Source organism: Carcharodon carcharias, chromosome 36 (assembly GCF_017639515.1).
Source record: "Carcharodon carcharias isolate sCarCar2 chromosome 36, sCarCar2.pri, whole genome shotgun sequence".
NCBI lineage: Eukaryota > Metazoa > Chordata > Chondrichthyes > Lamniformes > Lamnidae > Carcharodon > Carcharodon carcharias.
In genome coordinates, this window is record NC_054502.1 from 7,075,336 (window position 1) to 7,098,369 (window position 23,034).

Genomic DNA, 23,034 nt, shown 5'->3' on the forward strand with positions numbered 1-23,034 from the left:
GTCATGAATATGGGAGGTATCATTAGGAAATTTGCAGATGACACAAAAATTGGCCGTGTAGTTGATAGTGAAGAGGTTAGCTGCTGTCTCCACAATGATATAAATGGTTTGGTTGAGTGGGCAGAAAAGTGGTAAATGGAATTCAATCTGGAAAAGCGTGAGGTAATGCATTTGGGGAGGGCAAACAAAGCCAGGAAATGCTCAATAACCAGGAGGCTACTAAGAGGGGGTTGAGGAAGTGAGAGACTTTGAAGTGCATGTCCACAGGTCCCTGCAGGACAGGCGGATAAGGTGGTAAAGAAAGCATATGGAATGCTTTCCTTTATTGGATGAGGTATTGAATACAACAGCAGGGATGTAATGCTGGAACTATGTAAAATGCTGGTTAGGCCACATCTGGAATTTTGTGTACAGTTCTGGGCACCACATTACTGGAAGGACATAATTGCTCTAGAAAGAGTACAGAGGAGATTTACGAGAATGCTGTCAGGGCTTGAAAATTGCAGCTATGGGGAAAAATTGGATAGGCTATGGTTGTTTTCCTTAGAACAGAGGAGAGGCTGAGGGGTGACCTAATTGAGGTGTACAAAATTGAGGGGTCTAAATAGGGTAGACAGTAAATACTTGTTTCCCCAAGCTGAGGGGTCAATTACCAAGGGCAAAGATTTAAGGTGATTGGTAGAAGGATTAGAGGGGACATGGAGAAAAACTTTTTCACCTAGAGTGTGGTGGGCGTCTGGAATTCACAGCCTAAGTCGATGGTTGAGGCTGAAACGTTCAACTCGTTTAAAAGGCACTTGGATCTGCATCTGAACCTGTGAGGCTACAGACCAGGTGCTGGAAAGTGGGATTAAAATGAGCAGCTAGTTTTTTTTTTAATCTTTTTCTGGCCGGCACGTACATGATGGGCTGAATGGCCTCTTTCTGCGCCATAACTTTTCAATGGTTCTATGGTTCCCTGAGGGTGGTTTTACCGGTAATCCCTGCCTTTGACTGATTTGCAGTGTTACTGTTTTTAAATCCAGTACAAGTGGTCCTGTGACACCTCAAAACAGTGCCCCAGGGTAAAGAATCTTTCAGTCATGTGTTCTTATTCTACATAATACAAAATTATCATTTGCTTTTGAACACTTATGAAATTGATGGGCAGGAAACGACCAGCTGGCCCATCAATCCTGGCCCACATCATGATGGCTGGGCTAACACTGGCTAAAACTTCTTTTGTGCCACTCTCTCCTCACACCTACATGTAATCACCTGGGAGAGGGAGAAAAAAACAAGACCAATAAAAGGAAATTGTACTCTGACTCCTTGCCAACCCCCTCAGACAATGGAAACTGGTCCAGGAGACCACATGGGCCAAGTGTTATCTATGAAGACATTTGCCTATGCGATATGATCTCTTGCTCCTGTCAGAAACCAGTCCAACTCCCTCTTGAAGGTGAACAGAGAGTCAGCACCCGCCGCATCAGCCAGCAGTGTAATCCAGAGACTCACTACTCTGTGGAAAATGAAAGATCACCTGACATCTGCCTATTCCTACTCTTACAGTTTAAACCCATGTCCCTGGCCCTTGCGAATCTGTTAAACTGGAGTAATCCATCAATAGGGACGTTATCCAGTCTTTTCATTGTTTTATAGATCTCACCTATAAATCTATGCTTCTCAATAGTAAATAGACCTTGGGCATCGCATCAGTGCAAGTTGTTTTTGTACCTACCCTGTCCCATCCCTGCATAATTTTAAACATTCCTCATGGGCAGGAGTGGCCCACTCGGACAGACAAGCCACCCCCAAGTTTCTGTTGCGTAGCTTGCATTATACAGGGCTTGCTGGTACTCTCCTGGGTTGTGTGAGGATGGTATGGGACATGCAGACTGCTTCATCACCCTTCCTTAGGGATAATAATCTGGCAATTTATTACTGATTTGCCTTTTGCCTCATTGATGAAGATTTGTGCTATTTTTGAATCACCCGTCAATAAACTTTCCACTACCAAGCAGTCAGTGCACAGGCACCAACTCTACTGAGGACAGAGGGAAGCTGCTCTCCAAGCCTTTCTGCTGTAGCTCTACCTGAAAGGAATTTACATATCTTTCTGAAAAATTATCTGGGTTAATGGGGATGTTGAGATTTTCCAGAGAAGGGTAGGCTGACAGGGTGAGATGAAGTGGGGTAGGAGGAGGCTTGTGCGGAGCAGAAAGACTGGCACAGATCAAATGGACTGTTACTGTGCCTTATGTTCTACGTAACATATTATTGTGCGGTGACTGTTTCTCCGACATGTATAAGATGTTGTCTTTTTCCCTACCCAGTGTGCACCTCTTCCAAGCGAAGTGAAGACTGAACCATGTACTGTGTCTCAACCCATGCTGCCTGCAGGAAAAAACCCAGTCTGCATGTTAATGGAATATGCGCAGAAGTCAGGCAATGCCTGTGAATTCCAACTCGTGTCACAGAGTGGTCCTCCCCATGACCCTAGGTATGTGGATTCACACACACAAGCTCTGAATGCAGAAAAGATATTTTTTAAAAATATATAATTTTAAGAAAATATTCCGCTCATCAATTTTTGAGGGATTTAAGTGCTGGAAAATGGAACCTTTTCCATTTCAGACTGTAGCTTATCAAGGTGTATGGTAGCAAAGTGTAGTTATGTTATTGGACGAGAGTGATACAGGGATTTGGACTAAAGACCAAGATTCATGAGTTCAAACTCCACCACAGCAGCCGGGAATTTAAATTAAATTAATTCGTTTAAAATCTGGATTAAATACCTGTGTCAGGAATGGTAACTATGAAATACCGGAAATTGTAAAAATCCAACTAGTTCACTGATGTCTTTAGGGATGAAAATCTACCATCCTTTCCTGGTTTGGCATGTGTGTGACTCTAGACTCTCAGTAATGTGATTGGATCTGAACTGCCATCAGTGATGACTTAGCCAGTAGCTAAGTTGCATTCAAGAAGGTAGCCCACCACCACCTTCTCAAGGGCTTTATGGATTGGCAATAAATGTTGACCTCACCCACAGCGTAGCCCATGCCCTGTGAACGAATCAACAAAATGCCAAGCTGCCCCAATTAGCACTGAGGCCAGGTAGAGAACAGGGGTAAATACAGAGTAAAACTCCCCTTATACCAGGCTTGTCCAACCTTTTCACTTGGAGGGCAACATTTCTATTTGTTTCTCACTCAGAAGGCCAATGAGCAAATTTCAGAAAGAAGGAATGGCACAGGTTGAGGTACGAAGAAAAGAAACAACTTGCTGAGCAAAAATAAAGCAATATCAAAGCAATAAATTGATAATTAAAAAAGTGTAATTAGTAAAGATCACCATTAGAGCGTGAGAGAGACAGAGTCTGTTTGTCTGGCTCACTTGGCTTATTCCCTTGCTCTCACCCATAGAGTGAGTGGTTGTGATTGTGTGTGGGGGTGAGGGTAAGCGGGAATCTTGAGACTGAGTTTGAGCCAAACACATATAACTTCCTATACTCACTCAGCCTTTCCCTCTCCCATGCACGCTCTTTCCCCCCCCCCCCCCCCCCGCGCGCTCGCACGCTCTCTCTCCCCTCTGCGCTCGCGGGCAGCGAGCCTCTTCATCCTCACCACACACCCCCAATTCCCCACCTGCTGCACCATCGCATCCAGTCTCTTCCGGCCCAGCAGTGTGTGTCTCCATCCCTGCCTGGCCTGGCCCAGCCCAGCAGCCAGCCTCTCTCTCTCTCTCTCTCTCTCTCTCTCTCTCTCTCTCTCGCGACACTAGTTCTTTTTGGTGCTAGGTAAAACTCGAGTAGGTTTATCTACCTTGAGACAAGTTGTTATAAGCAGACACTAGAAAGCATAAGGAACAATTTATAGCAGACACAAGCTATAATGATTATAGTTATTATACCTGGGGTCTGCTGTTCTCTCAGCTCCTTTTAGGTAAGCTGCTAAAATGAGATGGCTTCTTACAGTCTACAAGTCACTTCCTTGTAGAGGTCAGTGCTTCTGGCCACACGTGAACTAAAAATTACTGAAGCAAGAAAGCTTCTTGTATTTGTGAAATACCTAGATTTCTACAGCACCTTTCATAGCGTCAACATTCCAAAGTTGCTTACAGCCAATGAAGTCATTTTGAAGTGTAGCCATTGTAACATAGGAAACATGGCAGCCAATTTACACACAAGAAGTTCCCAAAAACTATAAAATGATAATGATTAGATCTGCTGATGTTTAATGATAATTTTGGGATAAATTTTGGCTTGGAACTCCCCTGCTCTTCTTTGAAACAGTGGACATGGCATATTTTACCTCCTTGAGCAGACAGGGCCTTAGTTTAAAGTCTCACTCAAAAGACAGCATCTCTAACAGTGCAGCACTCCCATGGTACTGCAACCAGGAGTGTCAGCCTAGATTTATGTTCAAGTCTCCAGAGTGGGACTTGAGCTCCGAGCGTTCTAACTCATATAGTAAGAGGCAACTTTGAGTTTACTGCAGATGATTGATGATTGACATGATGTTAATTGTGCTTCAGTTATACAGGGCATTGGTGAGACCACATCTGGAGTACTGCGTACAGTATTGGTCTCCTTATTTAAGGAAGGATGTAAATGCATTGGAAGTAGTTCCGAGAAAGTTTTCTAGATTGATACCTGGAATGGGAGGGTTGTTTTTATGAGGAAAGGTTGGACAGGCTAAGCTTGTATCTGCTTGAGTTTAGAAGAGTAAGAGGTGACTTGATTGAAACATTTAAGACCCTGAAGGGTCTTGACGGTGGATGTAGGAAAGAGGTTTCCCTTCGTGGGAGAAGCTAGAACTAGGGGTCATTGTTTTAAATGGACAACCCTTTATTTTTAGATGGTGAGATTTTTTTTCTCTTGAGGGTTGAGTCTTTGGAACTCTCCTACTCTCTTCCTCAAAAGGTGGTGGGAGCAGACCCTTTGAATATTTTTTAAAGCAGAGCTAGATAAATTCTTGATAAGCAAGGGGGTAGAAAGGTTATCGGGGTAGGTGGGAATGTGGAGTTAAGGTTAAAATCAGATCAGCCATGATCTTATTGAATGGCAGAGCAGGCTCGAGGGGTTAAGTGGCCAACTCCTGCTCTAATTTGTATGCACGTCACATCAGTTGCTAATCACATACCCATTAACAAACACCTATAAACATATATCCTGACACAGAAATGATTAGTTGTGACAAGATGTAAAATTTTGCAGGGCTGAATCATAGCTTGTAACCTCCAAGGAGAGTTAATTTCTTATACTAAACCAGGGCGGAACATTTGGGTCCCCTTGGAATAAAGATGCCTTGGTGTGTATTGTGATATATTTAAAAATAAGCCACATATTTCCGGTATGTCCTGTTTTGCTGAATTCTGTGGCCAGTCTTTACATGCTCTGCTTTATACCTGCATTTTGTGGTTTGATGTTTTTGAAATCCTTCTCTGTAGGTTTACCATCATGGTTAAACTAGGGAACGAGACCTTCCCAACTGCCACAGCAAACAGCAAGAAGCTGGCCAAGATGTTGGCGGCACAGGAAGCTGTCGTCATTCTCCTGGGAAATTCTCCCCCCTTTTCTTCCAAGGTAAGCTGTGGACCCACGTGGAGGCAGTATTGATTGTTCTAAGCCCAACAGTTATGGTGGGGTCGCAGAGCAGAGGGACTTGTGAGGAGGATGTTGTGTACAGAACTGACAAGTGTAAAATCACCCAGTGGCTGTATTTGTTCCAGATATTCCATTTTCCCCCGCCACCCTAGCATTTTACAAGGGTGGTGCAGTACTAAGCTGTCAACAACATCAACAACAATTTTCAAACAGTCTGCTAATTCGGGTGCAGTGCTTTCATTGGACCTGCTGAAGGGTTTCTGCTGGAAAGCAATGTTCTCCTTCCTGGTGCGAGCTTACTGTATATATTCAGCTTAATTCAATAATCTTCACACTGTTTTCTGCAGTTCCTCTTCCCCACGCTCCCCTCCCCAACATGGTTACTTTGCCACTTTCATGTTGTACCAATGAGAGTCCCTCACATTGGCACTCTGCACTAATCCTTTGTTGGAGAGACGGGCAACCTGTGGACCCGTTCTTCCACTGAGCCCTGTACTTGGGCAGGAACACTTTCTTCTGTGTGTTATGCAACCACAAGTGTGTCAGCTTGGCTGAGACCGTAGCACTTCTGCCTCTCAGCAAGGTTGCGTTTTTGGGTTGCACTCCAGGCATAATCCAGCCTGATACTCCAGTTAAACTGAGGTCCCACCAATCCACTCAGTTGCATTTTCAAGATCCCATCTTCCTTGTTTGAAGAGAAAAACACAGCTAAAATCCATCTTAGTGCAATTCACAAGACACGTGCCATCAGAAATGTTGTCCCATATTTTTGTTTATCTTTCAGACCCCTGCCCTCAACCCCTTTGTACTTTTCCAATCAGTCTTATTATTAACTAAATTTTTTTTTTCTCTGCCAGCCCTCGGACACCAACATGGAAAATTCTGTTGCTCAAACCTCCATTCCATCCCTGTCAACGATGGATTTGGAAGCTGCCCAGGCAGCTGGCTTGGGAGAGCTCATCGCCTACCTGAACAAGAACCCCATCGGAGGCCTCCTGGAATACGCACGCTCGAAGGGATTTGCAGCAGAGCTCAAGATGATAGACCAGTCGGGACCGCCCCATGATCCCAGGTTAGTGTTTTCTCTCCTTTTTCAAGTATTTATCCAATTCACATTTGAAAGATCCTATCGAATCTTGTTTCCACCACCCTTTCAGGCAACTCGGACACCAACATCATCATAGCTTGCTGCATTTAAAAAAAAAACTCCTCATTCCCTCCCCACCGCATGTTTTGCCAATTACCTGAAATCTGTGCCCTCTGGTTACTGACCTGCCTACCAGTGGAAACAGTTTCCCCCTGTCTGCTTTATCTAAAGTCATGATTTAAACACACCGATTAAATTTCCCCTTAACTTTCTCAGCTTTAAGGAGAACAAGCCCAGCTTCTCTAGTCTCTCCACAATAACTGGAGTCTTATCATCCCTGGTAGCATTCTAGTAAATCTCAGCACTGCTTCTATTCCTGCACCTGTTAGCTTTCCACTGAGGTATCACTGAAGCGATTGTGAGCCTGTGAAATTTCTGCATTTATAAACTGGTTTAAAAAAAACCATCCTAAGCAATTATAGATTCTGTCCTTCCAAAATTGGTTGTGCCCAGAGAGAGCTTTTTGAGTTGTACAACACCTGAGGTGAAATACTAACAGGTCTGCTTACTTGTGAGGGGAACAATTTGAGGTGATAAATTAAGAGCATCGCACAATGCTGAAGTGTAGGAGCTTGCTATCCCAGTAGTGTGCTTATGCTTAATGAGCCTCATGATCAAACTGTTCGCTTGACATCATGCACCTCCTGGCGTGACTGGGAACTGGAGCTAGTTTTGGTACTATTTACGTGAACGTATCAACACTACGGCACAGAGACTAACCCTGAAGTGTAGGGGAAAGAAATCTGATCGTTTGCTGTTTAAACCCACTGTTCAACTGAGGTGTGTTTCTCTTTTTACCGCACAGCCTTGAGTTTTCATCAGTTAGAATCGCAGAGCCTTGAATCACAGGAGAATGGCATAGAGCTCTCTGGACCTGTGCTGGCTCTCAGAAGAACATCCATTTGAGTCCCACACCCTAGTTTTATATCCCATAACCAATCTAATTCCACCACCCTTTCAAGTAGCAAGTTCCAGATCTTAGCAACCCCCTGTATGAAAGTTTTAGCTTTTGAGGGGGGAATAAAAAGTGTTTGCAATTTCTGCAGCTACCTCCAGTCTATCACCCTATTGACATAACCTTCTATTTCTTTCCCTCTCATTTATTTATGTTGCTATTGTAAGGAGCATATCTTTTTATTTCTGTTGGACTGTTGTAAAGAACATATATTTGTTTTATTTTCTGTTGGAATGTGGATTAAAATTACAATGGCTGCAGTTTGAAAGACATGTCCACTGAAACAGGATGAGAAATATATACAATGTTGCAGTCCTGGATCAGTGTGTGCCATGAAAGACGGGATGGTGCCGGAAAGGAGTCCTGGACCAAGGCTGCCTGGCAACAAGGTTTTAATTGGCTCCTAACCAGGTGACCAGGTTTTTGTGTTGGGGCAGTGCAGTAGAATAGCTCCTAGCCTGAAAGGAACAAGACCAAAAACCTCTTTCTCCTGTGTGTGGAAGATTCCATTAGTTCCACTATAATAGCTAGCTGGCTTTTTCTCTTTCTATCTCTATAACCTGCTCTCTCTGAAAACCCTTGTCAAGAGGAAAAGGGGAAAATCACTGTTAGCGACATTGAAAGGCAAGTGCTCAACCAGTGAACTAAATACTGAAAGTGGAAAAACTCAGCAGGTCTGGCAGCATCGGCGGAGAAGAAAAGAGTTGACGTTTCGAGTCCTCATGACCCTTCGACAGTTCTGTCGAAGGGTCATAAGGACTCGAAACATCAACTCTTTTCTTCTCCGCAGATGCTGCCAGACCTGCTGAGTTTTTCCAGGTAATTCTGTTTTTGTTTTTGTTTTGGATTTCCAGCATCCGCAGTTTTTTTGTTTTTAAATACTGAAAGTGCTGGAAGACCACTTCGCGTCATCAACAAAGAACTGAAGGAATTTGGAGGACACTGATCAAAATCAACCCATCTGGATTGGTGCTATTGAACCGATTTATCCCACCCTTAATCTGTATATATGTGTGTGTGGATTTAAGAAGGGGGCAGAGTAAAAGTTTAGAAGTCAGCAGCTCATATTTCTTCCTTTTGCCAGTGGTTAACAACAGTCTGTTCAATAGACTTATTAAGTTTGCAAACCTGGTGCTTATATTCTGTTAACCTAAATTAAACAGTTAGGTAGAATTGGCAATCTGGTGGTTGGTCAAACTGTTCACATTTGTCACAGCTCGGGGAACAGTGGAGCTGGATATTACAGCACATTATTCCCAGTGAGTCGTGACACTATCCCTAAATACATATGTACTATTCATCCCAACCAGCCCCAGTGGGAGTGAGTTTCATATTCTCACCACTCTCTGGGTAAAGAAGTTTTTCCTGATTTCTATATTGGATTTATTAGTGACTATCTTATATTTATGGCCCCTAGTTCTGGTGTCACTTGTATGTGCAAACACCTCTATACATCGATTGAACCTTTCATATTCTATCAAGTCAATCCCCAGCCTCCATCTTTCTAAAGAAAAGAACCCCAGCCTGTTTACTCTTCCCTGAAAGTTATAGCCTCTCAGTTCTTGACTGGATTTGTAACTGCCACCTGCAGTTGATAAGCCTGTTAACCTCCTGCAAGGACGGTTACTTTGGGTTACCAGTTGGCACCATGTGCCTGTGGGATGATGCTTAAACACAAGGTTAGTAGGTGAGAAGTGGGTCGTATTGTATACCACCATTTGATGTTACTCTCCGAACGCTTTACAGTAACCTAAGAAAGATTGACATTTTTGTGTGTCTCACCATGCCACAGGTTTACCTACCAGGCGAAGGTTGGAGGCCGATGGTTCCCTCCGGTGAGTTCAAGCAGCAAGAAGCAGGCGAAGCAGGAGGCAGCAGATGCCGCTCTCCGTGTCCTTATTGGTGAGGGCGAGAAGGCAGCACGGACTGGAGAGTTTCCCTCAGAGGTGGGTGCTTCAAAAAAGCATAGCGTGTTGTGCAATGTCTCATAAATGGCAGCAGCTGGGGATTCAATATTTTTAACCTCTGAACCAGAGACAGAGAAACTCAGACAGTGTTCCCACTCCTAATCAGATTCAGTAAACACTTGTTGTAGTGTGTCTGTGTTTGTATGTCGCGAGTGGTGTGTGTGAGAGAGAACTTGGCCTGAGAGTGGGATTACATACTGCTGTCAGGTGCCCCACAGTGCTCACTGAAGCCTCACACCTGATGAACAAAACACTTGGATGAAGTTGAGAATGGACAATCTCTGTGTACCTCCTGTGATGAACACTTTTTAATCACAGAAAATGGTTCGTCTTCAAGGACTAAGAGCATTCTGGAAGAATTTGCGTTTTAAAAGACAGTTCCTTAAAGGGTTAATGCAAGAACTATGATTGCTTTTCTTGGAAGAGACATCCATTTACAAGAAAAGTTAACCAAGCGGTTGTAAAGAAAGTGGAAACCTCTTGACTGTGGTGTACTATGTCCAAAAGGGCTCACATGACTCTGTTTGTGGCTCTGAAATAAAAAGCATGCCTGGAACTGTGTTTAAAAGTTAGTTTAGGTTTCGCTATGAGAAGAAGGAGGACCAACTGCTTATGAAGGAAGACTTCAGCCTTTTTGCAGTCCAAAGACAAAGTGAATATGAACTGCTTCTGAGTTGCTATAAGTGCTGGAATTGAGTACCTGCAGGTGTTCCTCAAGTCCGCCTGAAAAGCAGTGCAAGAGTCATCGATTATTTCAGTTCCGCATTGAAAGACCAATTGTATAACCCGGACGCCATTTCAAGAGACCCCATCATCTTTCCTTTGCCTTGGAACCATTGACTTTTAACCTTTGGCAGAATTCCTCTAATTTTATTTTATTATTCATTTTGGTGTGTGTGTATGAGTGAGATTTAGGGTATCCCGAAAGAGTAATAGGTATACTTTCATATTCCATACTGTATCTTAATGAGCTTTGCCTTTTTATTCGACAAGACTGGTTGTATAATAAACTAATAAGTTTATTGTTTATTGAAAGAGCCTCCTTAAAGCCCATTTTATTCTGGGTACAGTAGGAAAGGTAAATGATTGGCCATTTTGGTGAGTGAATCAAACTTTTAAACTTAATGGTGCGACCTGTGGAGCAGTGGGGCTAGATAAACTGCACTCCTCCTTTCGTGGTCATAACACTCCCAAGCCCACAACAGCCACCACTAACTCGACGGACAAGAGCATCAGATGCATGGGACACCACCATCCCCAGGCTCCCCTCCAAAGCCACACATCATTCTGACTTGGACATATATCATCTATTCCTTTAATGCCATTGGGTCAAAATCCCTGACTGACATCAGTGTGGGAGTACCTTCACCATGGGTTGCAGCTGTTCCAAGACAATGGCTCACTGCCACTATCTCAAGGTCAACCAGGGGTGGGCAGTAAATGGCAGCCTTACCAGAGATGCCCACATTTCAAGAGCAAACTGTAAATAAAAAGCTGTTCCCTGGCCTGAGTTACTACTCTCAGCTGAGGAGGGAGAAAACTGGATGGGAGGTTTCAAACCTCGTAACGTGGCAAATGACATTTGGCTGCTGAGTATGTTGTTTGGCAAAGCGTTGTTTTCCTTTGCTGCCACAGCAACCAAAAGCACCTTGTGGAGACGATGGGCTATGTCAGTGGAAACCATACTACATTTCAGTACAGTGAGCAAGAACAATGTTTGCTGATAATATAACTGCAGGTTAAATCACCTGTAAAGCATTTGCTGTATGCAGAGTGTACTTAGCCTCAGCAGTCCCCCACTACCCCTTACATGAGTAATTCTCTCTCTCCTGTTTTTGCAGCTGCCTGTGTCCGGGGGTACGATGCATGATCAGATTGCCATGCTCAGCCATCAGTGCTTCAACAGTTTGACAGCACGTATCCAGCACAGCCTGCTGGGCCGAAAGATCCTGGCAGCCATCATCATGAAGAAAGGGGATGAGGACCTGGGAACCACAGTCAGCCTGGGCACAGGTACACATTCATGGGATGGGAGTGGGCAGAGCTGTGCAAATAATCGGGGTTTATCTTTTGGAGTTCCCCCACATGTGACTTAATTACACAGGTTAGGGCACAGAAACAGACCATTCGACCCAACCAGTCCATGACAGTGTTTATGTTCCACATGAGCCTCCACCCATCTTTCCGCAATGAAATCTACCCTAGTAACTACCTATTCCCTTCTCCCTCATATGCTAGTCTAGTTTCCCCTTAAATGTACCTATACTATTTGCTTCACCCACTCCCTAAGGAAGCGAGTTGCACATTTCCACCACTCTTCAGATAATGAAATTTCTTCTGAATTCCCTATTAGATTTCTTGGTATCTTCTATTGATGGCCTCTAACTATGTTCTTTCCCACAAGAGGAAACATTTTCTTTGTATCCACTCTTATCAAAATCTTTTAAAATTTTAAAGACCTCTATTGGGTCACCCCTCAGCCTTTTTTCTTCAAGAGAGAAAAGACCCAGCCTGTCAACCCTTTCCTGATGTGTATACCCACACATCTCTGATATCATCATTGTAAATCTTCTCTGCGCCCACTCCAGTGCCTCTATATCCTGTTTATAATATGGCAAACAGAACTACGTGCAGTAGTTTAAATTTGGTCTAACCAAGGTTCAATCGATTCTATCCCTTTTGAAATAAGACCTAACACTTTGCTTTTTTTTTTTATGGCCTTGCTAACCTGTGGCACGACTTTTAGTGATTGATGTATTTGTGCTGCGCGATCTCTTTCTTCCTCTACCCCACCTGGACATGCATCTTCCAAGTAATAAGTGACCTCCCTATTCTTCCCACCAAAATGTACCACCTCACTGCACTGCCTGATGTGGCACCAAGTCACACAAGGGGGTGAAAAATATGACTACCCCTTTTGAGATGTCTCCCTTTTATAAAGGACAACATTTGACAAGAGCAAAGAAATATGATGGTAAATTTCTACAAAACAATGGCTAGACCTAATTTTTGGACTCCACATCAGAGAAATGGTTATTAAAGTGTGCAGTCTGGATTAATCAGGGTGATGCCAGAGATGGGAAATTATAGCTCTATGAAGAAACTTGAGATACTCGGATTATTCTTCTGAAGCAGAGCAGGTGAAAACTAGATTTAATTGAACTTTTTAAAAATATGAAGTGTTTTTATAGAATAAGATGGACGAAACCATTCCCTCTGATGTAGGATCAGTGACAAGGTGTGAGTAATCTAAAATTGTCACTGAAGATGAGGGAAGGGTGTGTAAAGGTTTCTTAGTACAGAAGGCTCTTGGAGCATAGAATGCTTTGCCATAGAGAATAGTTGAGGCAAAGTCCATTGCATCTTTTAACAAGTGAAGAGCATATATCTCTGACACACTGTGTTAACTCTGTTAATACAATTGCGCAGCTCTTCCTTGAGATTTTTCCCAGGTTGATGCTCCATAAATACAAAGCCGAAAGAAAAAATCTTTTCAATAAGAGCTTCCATCTCACTGAGGAGGCCTCAGGCCAATCCACGTCCAACAGTCTACTCCGAAAACTATTCCCATTTTGACTGCTGTGACAAATGAAAATTGGATACATATTTGAAGAGGAAGAAACAAGGCTATGAGGAGACAGAGCAGTGAGGATCTGTTTCAGATTGCCTAGAGAGACCCAGCACAGGCATGATGGGCTGAATGGCTACCTTCTGTGCTATTGACTTTTGTAGCTTGCTTATAGTTTAGTTTGTTCTGTGCATTCACTGCATCTTAATGCAATTCTTCAGGGAATTGTGATTTCAAATACAGAGACCTGGAAGCATTTCAGCTTCAGTTTGGGAGGCTTCTGGCCTACAGGGTTTGATAAATGAGAACCCTAGAGGTTGGTGCAGTATTTGTATATGCCTTTGACGTTTGCCTGTTTCAGATGCTTCTGTAGAGAAAATTGTAGAGGCAGCTGGCAACTCAGCAACTTGTTGGGAGTTTAGCTTTTCTGTTCTTCTAAAAGAAACAAAAGCAGGAACATTGGAAAGCTGAAATGAAAGTCTGAGAGAAAGTAAGATTCACATTTCTTGGCCCCTTCCAAACCCACCAGTTTTTTTCGCCTTCAATTGCTGATCAACTGCACAGGAAAGCACGGCATGTTGGTGCTGCACATCAGCATGCAGCACTCCTGGGGCAGGTATAGCATGTGTTGGATGCAGAGTAAAATTCCCTCTACACTGTCGTCATCAAACACTCCCAGGGTAAGGTAATGCACGGGGGTTAGGTACAGAGTAAAGCTCCCTCTACACTGTCCTCATCAAACACTCCCAGGATAAGGTAAAGCACGGGGGTTAGGTACAGAATAAAGCTCCCTCTACCCGGTCATATCCCTGTTTCCACCTCAGAAGTGAGCATCCTTGGTAACAAGTGGCATTTTTGCATATCCCTCACCACACACTCTGACGGTGGTAAGTGCAGAAAAGTGCCTTCCAGCAGCATTCCCACAGGCTGTATATAAGAGGTCCATGCCTACTAGGAAATAAATTGAAGTTACAATGAATTAGTAAGTTTTTTTTTGAGTGGATGCATCATTAGTTGCATTTTACCTGGTGCCTTGGTGTAGTAACAATGCTGCTTTGCTTGATTGTTCTTTTGCCTTGAGACTGTATTTGCATTTGGAAGACGCATCTGGGTACCTGCTGACCAGTGTCTCCCAAACATCAATAGTAAGGTTTGAATTTGTGGCTAGTTGCAGATTTCTGAAAGGTTACCACATTTAGACCCTCTGTGTGGAATATGTTGCTCAGTTTGTCTCCCCTTCCTCAGGAGGATTAAAGGTTGCAAAGAAGGGGTGGGAAATTGGGATTAAAACATTGGAGCTACCATAACTAATCAAAAATACTTGAGGTCGTATTCCTTGTTAAATGTTGCAGTGGTACTCTTGGCATACACCCAAGCTTGCATATGGGTATTCTGTTGCTGAAGATACACATATCGTAGATTGGTGAGTTCAGCTCTCCAGATTGTTCCCTCCTTTGTTTTCTCCTCACCCACCATCCCCTCTCCCCTCCAACCGGTGCCCTAATACAGTACAATGTTGCTTTTAAACTTATCCAGAAGGCGATTGCATCACCACCTCTATAACTCTTAATCTCCCATGCTGATGTCTTACAGCCTTAACTTGTATGGGAAGGAAGGAAGAAAAATCAGTGTTTTAGAATCAATGTGATGTAAAAGGAGCCTTGTTAGCAAAACAGTGCTTCTGATTCTCTAGAGTGATAAAGTGAATCCAAATGTAAATACCAGCCAGTCCTTCAAAAGTGCCTCTTGTACAGAGACACTCAGTTTTTAAATTTTGGGTCTCTTTTTAAGCGACAGGTCATTTCTGTAATCTGTGGAATGTAAATAATTCTTTAATGTAAAATGGATTTTTGTAACTGTTTCTCAATCTTAAGCTCTAACAGTGTCAGCTGGGACAGTGCATTCAGCAGACACGTGCAGAGCTGCTCAGTAGTAGATCACCATCTGTGCCTGAGAAATAAGGATTTATTGAATTGCAAATCGCCAGAAAACAAGGCCATTCCTTGAGGCTTTTAATTTGAGCTCTTATTTGCTGTAATCTTTCTCTGAACTACACTTTGATTTGCGGTGCAGTCTCCGAGGAGATTTACCAAGCCCAGCTCGCTTTGATTAGTCTTCAGTTTTTAGGTTATATAAATAGACTGTGAAACAGCACTTCCAGTTGGGTAGAGGAAGGGGTCCTCCATCAATCTAAACAACTGGTGAAAAATTGGGCATGCTTGATTATGAGGCGGCCAAGATCACAACCCCAGTTTGTACTGAGTTAACTGTTCCCAGCCAAGCAAACGTTTTGGGTGCAGTTCAGCTGCACTGTGTGATTTTGAATGAGAAACAAAGGGGAAAAAAAAAGACAAGTTCCTGCTCCTGGTTACTGTCCAGTGGCCCCTGGGTTAGAGAGAGGGGGAAATCAGCCAGGGCTCCTGCCACTGATCTCTGTCCGGTGACCCTTGGGTTAGAGAGAGACGGGAAATTAGCCAGAGTTCCTGCTCCTGCTCACTGTCCAGTGACCCCTGCTGGAAAATGCCTGTGTTTGAGTGGCGGCATCAGGCTTGGCTATGATACAGTTGCCTGGTTCAATAATCTGTTGAGTTGTGAATGATGGTGCTTGAGTGAGACATGGGAACGTGCATGTAAATCTATCCCAGCACTGTTTCACTGTTTCCCTGTATCCAAGAGAGTGGGGGCTGTGTTCTTGACATTCAGTAGCATTGTGGCTAGTTAACATGGTCACAGCTGGTGCTGCTGCAGTGTGACCCCAGGATGAGAGGAGATGATGAGTGATGCATTTATACGTTTCAGAGTTCAGTTGACAGTGTTGTGGGCAATCCTGGGACCTGTCAGAATGTCGGGTTTCACAATTGGAAATGTTGGGGCTCACTAAAACAATCCTGATGCACTCTCCCTTGCTTCCTTACAGGTAACCGATGTGTTAAGGGAGAAGAGCTGAGTCTTAAAGGGGAAACGGTTAATGACTGTCATGCTGAAATCATTTCACGGAGGTGCTTCATAAGGTAAAGCCTTTCCGGGGGAAGGGAGAAGGACCAAGAGGTTTAATGTGGGCTAATGCGCTTCTTGTTGTGATACTGTACTACACAAACGAGGAAGATCCCAATTTTGATTCCTGGTCTGTGCTAGATTAATCGGGGAGCCACTAATGCCCTGACAAGGGAAGGAATACTAATGTTCATGTGGGGTGGCGAATGTATATAATTGTGATGCGCAGGGTACCACAGTTGTGTGGGAGAGGCTGGATGGGCAAGGGATCTCTTAGTGAGTCACTTGACATTACATTGTCTCAGCTTACACATTGAAGTAGGCCAGCTTTGTTAGTCGTTAAAAAGGCCAACACCTGTGGGATCATACCCCAGTTAGAACTGACACCGTGGGAGAGGAATGCCACACAGTTTGTATGGAACACACAGTGCTGCGTCTTGTGGTCACCCCACCAGCAACCTAACCCAGAGCTCCCCGTAACAACACAAATGCAGGAATTATTATGTTGTGCTTACAAAGGTTATGTTTACCTCATCCCAGTAAGCACTTGCTTCCCTCCTTTGTTCCTTCAGCTTCCTCATTGGACTAAGGATTGTTGATTTAGAGGGCTGAAGCCCAAGGAAGCACTGAGACCAAGAGGAAGAGAGAAGGTGAAATGAATTAAGGACTAGTGATTAGGAACGAGACAGATTATTGATCAACAAGGAAGTCGAGGGTTCTGGGGGGAGACAAGAAAGTAGAGTTGAGGCCACAATTAGATAAGCCATGATCTTATCAATTGCTTCATCGGGCTTTAGGGGCCAGAATGGCCTACTCCTGCTCCTAATTCTTGTGTGTGTGTGTGTGTGTGTGTGTGTGTTGCTACGTATGATGAGGTGACACCAGGGTTAGCCTTATGAATTTATAGCTTTAAGAGTAGACTGAAGGAGAGAAGCAGGCCCACATTACTGAGGTCCTTGGAAAAACTGATTGAGAGTAAGCGACAGTGTTTTGGAATTTAATCTGGAATCCAAAGCTGTTCTCTAACCGTGAAACCATGGTGACTATGAAGCTGTCATCACTTATTGTTAAGCCTCATCTGGTTGACTAATGTCCTTCAGGGAAGGAAATATGCCATCCTTACCCAGGCTGACCTTCATGTGACTCCAGACCACAGCTATGTGGTTGACTCTTGACCAACCCCCTGAATTGGCCGAGCAAGGCCACTCAGTTCAAGGGCAGGCAGGGTTGGGCAACAAATGCTGACCTCGCCAGCGGTGCCCGCACCGCATGACCGAATAACATTAGAAGAGAGAGAGTGTGGGAGAGGAGGCCGGCCTTTGGAGCTCTGGGTGGGATGCTGTCACCTGAAATCGTTGTGCGATTGTGGCGGTGAATTTCCCATTGTTAGGCCGGTATCTGACGAAATTGGAACTGTAATTCTCCCACCCTGATCAGAGGATGAAAGGAAGATCAAAGGGGCTGAGGAGCACCATGTATTTATTTTTAATCCACTCTAGGGATTTAGGCTCCGCTGGCAGGGCTAGCTCTTATTACCCAATCTCTAATTGCCTTCTGGTGATGGTGAGCCGCCGCCTTGAACCGCTGAAGCCAATGTGGTGAAGCTACTGTTAGGGCAGGTCCAGGATTTTGTTTCGGCGATGATGAAGGAATGACCAAAACATTTCCAGGTTGGGATACTGCCTGACTTGGGAGGTGATGCCACCTGCTGCCCTTGTCCTTGTAGATGTGGTAGAGCTCTTGGGTTTAGGAGGTTGCTGGAAAATGTGACAAATTCAGCAAAATACGCAGGACTTAGATTAAGAGATTCGTTGCTGAATGACTGGATCCTAGGTGCCTTCACGAAATGTGCGCCGTCTGTCAGCAATGTTGCATTAAGCTGGCTGAGGACTGAGAGTAATTTCCTTTCCTTCCTTCTCATTCCCCTCCATGGTCTGTAATTAAAGTTAGCCTCGTCTCAGCAGTGACTGTGCTGTCCAAATCCCTGCAGATCCTTATTTTTAATATTCCCAACAGGATCCTGCGGTGCTAAATCCATTTGTGGCACAGTTAACCTTGACTCTCCTTCACGAACAATCAAAGTGCAGGCTTTCTCCTCATGTAACTGTGTGCAGTGGCCCCATAACTGAATCGAATTCAGAAACTTAAACCAATGTTTACAGGTTATTTTTGCATTTTGGAGTGGGGGGGTTGGTGGTGGGTGTGAGGGAGCAGGAAAGCATCTCTCTGGAACAGATGGTTCTACATTAACAAACTACTTCTGCATCATGGATAGGAGCAGCATCACAATGGGCTACTTCTGACAGCTTTATAGGGTCCGTTCAATAGCTGGATTTAATAAGGTGGACTGTAGCAGAGACAGGTTGTACGCCACTGGTGTACAAAATTAATTAAAGAAACAAATGCAACAAAATAAAACCTTTAATGAAGATGAGCCGACCTATAATCTTAACAGCTGCTTCAGGTTTTTTTTGTTTAATCCCTTGTGAAAGGTGCAGCCTGTACAGGAACAAACATCCAACTTAATGTTTTCTTTCACTTACTGCTCTCTCCTTCCTTGGTGCATTATTCTTCTACCAATCCTGCACCTATGATGTGCAGCCTTGCTTTCAGCATCTTAGACTCCAACTCCTACCCAGGAAGCATGTGTCGACTTGTGATGATGTTTTCCCCTCTCTGTCAATATTGACACACTCCTGGGACTTCCCCAACCCTGCACCCATTGACGAGCTCCTGTGGGTCCGGTCTGTAGACAGTCCCCAAGGTCCCCAATAGATATTGCCATGCTCTCTGTGCTTTGACAGGTGAGTGTGTGTGTCTGCATTGTTTCTCCCTGTCTAGCCAGGGCTGCCTGCTCTTGCTTCCTTGCTGCTGGATAACATTGTTCTAGTGCTGTGTTAGACAACTCTCTCCTCCAGATAGTGGCAGCATTGTAGTGTGTGACACCACAGAGGGATACGCTTATCTCAGGAGTTAAGACCTATTGAGAAAAAAGCTTATAGGTAGTAGGTATAGAGATAAGATTTTTAACATATTAATACAGATATGGGCAGGAGGGGAGAGAGGAAAATTCTTCAGTACAGAAATGAAAACAGAAATATACAACAAATCCAGCAGCGTCTGTGAAGAGAACAGTCCAGCTAAGGTTACAATTGGGGAATCTGTTGTGCCTTGAAAGTGTTTTAGTATTTTAGGAGTTCATACCTTTTAATCAGACTGCTGCTTCCTCCGCAGATTCCTGTACAGTGAGTTGTTGAAGTATGACCCCGCATCTCCAGATGACAGCCTTTTTATTCCAGCTCAGGACAACAGGTTACAGATTAAACCAGGAATAACGTTTCACCTCTACATCAGGTTAGTTCAAACATCCCACCCACCTTCCCCATTGCATTCTACTATGTGGATGGTCGTCCATGACAGTTCACTGTGGTCTGTGCTTATGTAGAGGCTTCAGGTTAAAGTGAGAAAGACAGATTTGAGGATGTCCCAAAGTTCTTTACTCCCACTGAAGTGCAGATACACTTGTAATGTAGCAAACATGGCAGCCTATTTACGCACAGGAAGGTCCTGTAAACATCAGTGTGATAAGGACCAGGCTGTCTGTTTCAGTAGTGTTGGTTGAGGGATAAATATTGGTGCAAGGACTCTGGGGGGAGCTCCACAATCTCTTCCAATAATGCCACGGGATCTTTTATATCCAGCTGAGAGCATGGACTTCGGTTTAATTTGTTATCCAGAAGATGACACTTTCTACAGTGCAGCACTGCCTCTGTATTGCACTGCAAGAATTGACTTGGATTATGTGCTCAAGTCTCTGGCGTGGGGCTTGAACCCACAGCCTCTGACGCAGAGCGGGGAAGAGAGTGACAGTGCTACACACTGAGTCATGGCTAACAAAAGGTGACAGCAAGAAGGGAAACCAAGCAGACGTTTATTGTCCAAAGGATGATCGAGCTATAGAGCAGCAATCTAATTTTGAAGATAGGACCACACCTGATGACAGTGAAGCAATACTGCAACAGATTTTAATTTCATAGTAGATGCTGTGGGTTTTATTCGGAGATTTTATTCATAGGCAACAAATGTCTGGAGTCCTATGAGACATGCCTCCCCTCACTCTACACCTATTTTTTTGCTGTGCCTTTTCCAGTACTGCCCCCTGTGGTGATGGAGCCCTGTTTGATAAGTCATGCAGCGAACCCCCCACCAAAGAAGGAGACGATTCACACCACCCACTGTTTGAGAACATGAAACAGGGCAAGCTGCGCACCAAGGTGGAAAACGGTGAGTCTGCAAAGAGAGTGAAAACGCATGCTGCAAATTCTTGTAAGAGGTGACTGAACGCAGTCGAGCCAAAACAATTTAATACTGTACCTGTAAGCGCTTGTGGCATTCAGTTGGGTACAAGGACTGCATTAAACTCTAGAACCTGACCTCTGACCCAGACCAAACATGAAGATAAAACATTCTTCTCTATTCTGGGAGGATGTGTGCTGCAGGAATTGAAAGATCACAATGGAGCAGCTTGTTGGAGTAAAGGGAGTTTTACTCTGTATCTAACCCTGTGTGCTGTACCTGTCCTGAGAGTGTTTGATGGGAACAGTGTAGAGGGAGCTTTACTCTGTATCTAGCCCCGTGCTGTACCTGTCCTGGGAGTGTTTGATGGGGACAGTATTGAACTAGCCTATCTAACCCATGCTGCAGTGACACTAATGTATTTGTTGCTAACACTGGGTACCAAAAATGTGATACATTCAGTTTCCATAGCAGTGACATCTCTCAATGTCTGAGCAGCAAGTTTACTCAAGCTGAGCTCTGGTTACAGATAGTTGTCTGCACAAACTTCAATCAACTGACAGTTGTAACTCCAGCAAAACACCAGCACTTGCTTTGAGTTTAATGCTGTTTATGCCTTAAAGTGAAGCGAAAATCTCAAGACGTGTCCTTTAAATCAGAGAGCCACCTTCTACATTCACATCATGCTAAGAATAGTGGTTCCTCCAATAGAAAGAAAGCCTTGCATTTATCAAAACCACTTTATAGCCAATTATGGTGTAGTCATTGTTGTAATGTCGGAATGTAGTACTGTGTGCAGCAGATTGAGCCCTGCTGACTAAGTCATTTGGGCATTTAACGACTCACTGTTTGCCTGGTCTGCAGGTGAAGGTACCATCCCAGTGGAGTCGAGTGACATTGTCCCAACATGGGATGGGATTCAGCATGGGGAGCGACTCCGCACCATGTCCTGTAGTGACAAGATTCTGCGCTGGAATGTGCTGGGCCTTCAGGGGGCTCTGCTCTCCCACTTCATCCACCCTGTCTATCTAAGCTCCGTTACCTTGGGTAAGCTTCCAGTTGGATTGTTAGCCTCATTCTGCAAGGTATGAAATTAGATCATGGGAATTAGGATCAGGTAGGCAAGGAATTGGCTTGTGCCGTGTGAACAGGAAGACTTGAGGTACCCCATATCGGCAACATCTAATTAATTACTTTTCAAGTGTATTCACTGTTTACGTAGATAAACACGGCATAGAAATTAAAATGGTGTAGGACGAGAAGCCATGACGAGATATTCTGTGTACTGTGTAGGTAAAAGGAGGGCAGTTCCACCAAGGTGGCGGGAGGAAAGTGTTGTCGACCATATCAAAGACTGTAGAGAAAATAAATATTTGCACTTCTATAGCTCGTTTCGTGACTCAGCATGTCCCAATGAGCCAATGAAGTACTTGTCTGTCACTGTTGTCATTGAGGAAACATGACAGCCAATTTGTACACAGCCAGCTCCCACGCACTGATGTGATAACGACCAGATCATCTTTTTTTGCAATGTTGATTGAGGGATAAATATTGGCCAGGACACCGGGTTAACTCCCTTGCTCTTCATCAAAATAGTGTCATGGGATCTTTTACATCCAATGAGAGGGAAGACAGGATCTCGGATTAACATCTGAGTGGTGGCATCTCCGACAGTGCGGCACTCCTGCTGCACTGGAGTGTCGGCCTTTTTTTTTTTTTGCTCAGGTTTCTGGAGTGGGATTTGAACCCACATCCTCTCTGACTCGGGTGGTGAGGTCGGTGCCCGTTGAACCACAGCTGACCTGGCAGAGAGGCCACAGCGACAGTCAGCACCGTGATGGGCTGACATTGGATTGAAGAGATTCAAACGGAGCCGTGGAGAAAGAGGGCCGTGGATTTGGGAGGCTTTAATAAGAAATGGTGGTTGGAAATGGTATGGTAGTTCGCCAGGAGATTTGGATTGAAGGTTGGGTTTTTTTTTTGAGGAAGCAGATGATGACCATGGTTTTGGAAAGGGGGGCACTACCTGAAGAGAAGGAATGGTCTCTGGTTCTGCTACTTTCTATCTAAAAGCGTTCTGTGTTCCCACAGGTTGTTCCCCGCACCACCCCGCCCCGCCCCACCCCACCCTGCCCGGGGAGTTTGTGATGATTATTGCCCTGGGGTTTTCTCTCCGTTTTGCAACGCTGCTCAGAATAAACCCGCTTCTTCCTTCGACTTGCAGGTTACCTTTACAGCCACGGTCACCTGGCCCGTGCAGCATGCTGTCGCATGTCCAGGGATGGTGAAGAGTTTCAATCAGGCCTGCCTTACCCTTACACATTGAATCACCCACAGGTAAGAACATCAAGAATTTGAACCTGCTCCTTCCGATACAGGGTGACAACCATCATTCATCCCGGGTGGGCCGGGTGTAAGAGCATAGAAACACAGTGAGACCATTCAACTGATCTGATGACCCAGCGACGATAAAGGAAAGGCCAGTGTATGCCCAAGTCAGGATGGTGTGTGACGTTT

At 44.4% G+C, this 23,034-nt stretch overlaps 1 protein-coding gene across 5 annotated transcripts in view; it reads left to right on the forward strand.

The window, feature by feature from the left end:
• adar (adenosine deaminase RNA specific) overlaps window positions 1–23,034 on the forward strand; it is a 66,638-nt gene that overhangs the window by 37,089 nt on the left and 6,515 nt on the right. For all 5 annotated transcript variants that reach the window (XM_041179734.1, XM_041179732.1, XM_041179733.1 and 2 more), the window contains 10 exons: window positions 2,316–2,482; window positions 5,434–5,569; window positions 6,448–6,662; window positions 9,485–9,638; window positions 11,501–11,672; window positions 16,145–16,238; window positions 19,456–19,575; window positions 20,372–20,505; window positions 21,382–21,564; window positions 22,742–22,854. In XM_041179734.1, the coding sequence (XP_041035668.1) occupies window positions 2,316–2,482; window positions 5,434–5,569; window positions 6,448–6,662; window positions 9,485–9,638; window positions 11,501–11,672; window positions 16,145–16,238; window positions 19,456–19,575; window positions 20,372–20,505; window positions 21,382–21,564; window positions 22,742–22,854 (1,488 nt within the window). The remainder of the gene's footprint in view (window positions 1–2,315; window positions 2,483–5,433; window positions 5,570–6,447; window positions 6,663–9,484; window positions 9,639–11,500; window positions 11,673–16,144; window positions 16,239–19,455; window positions 19,576–20,371; window positions 20,506–21,381; window positions 21,565–22,741; window positions 22,855–23,034) is intronic.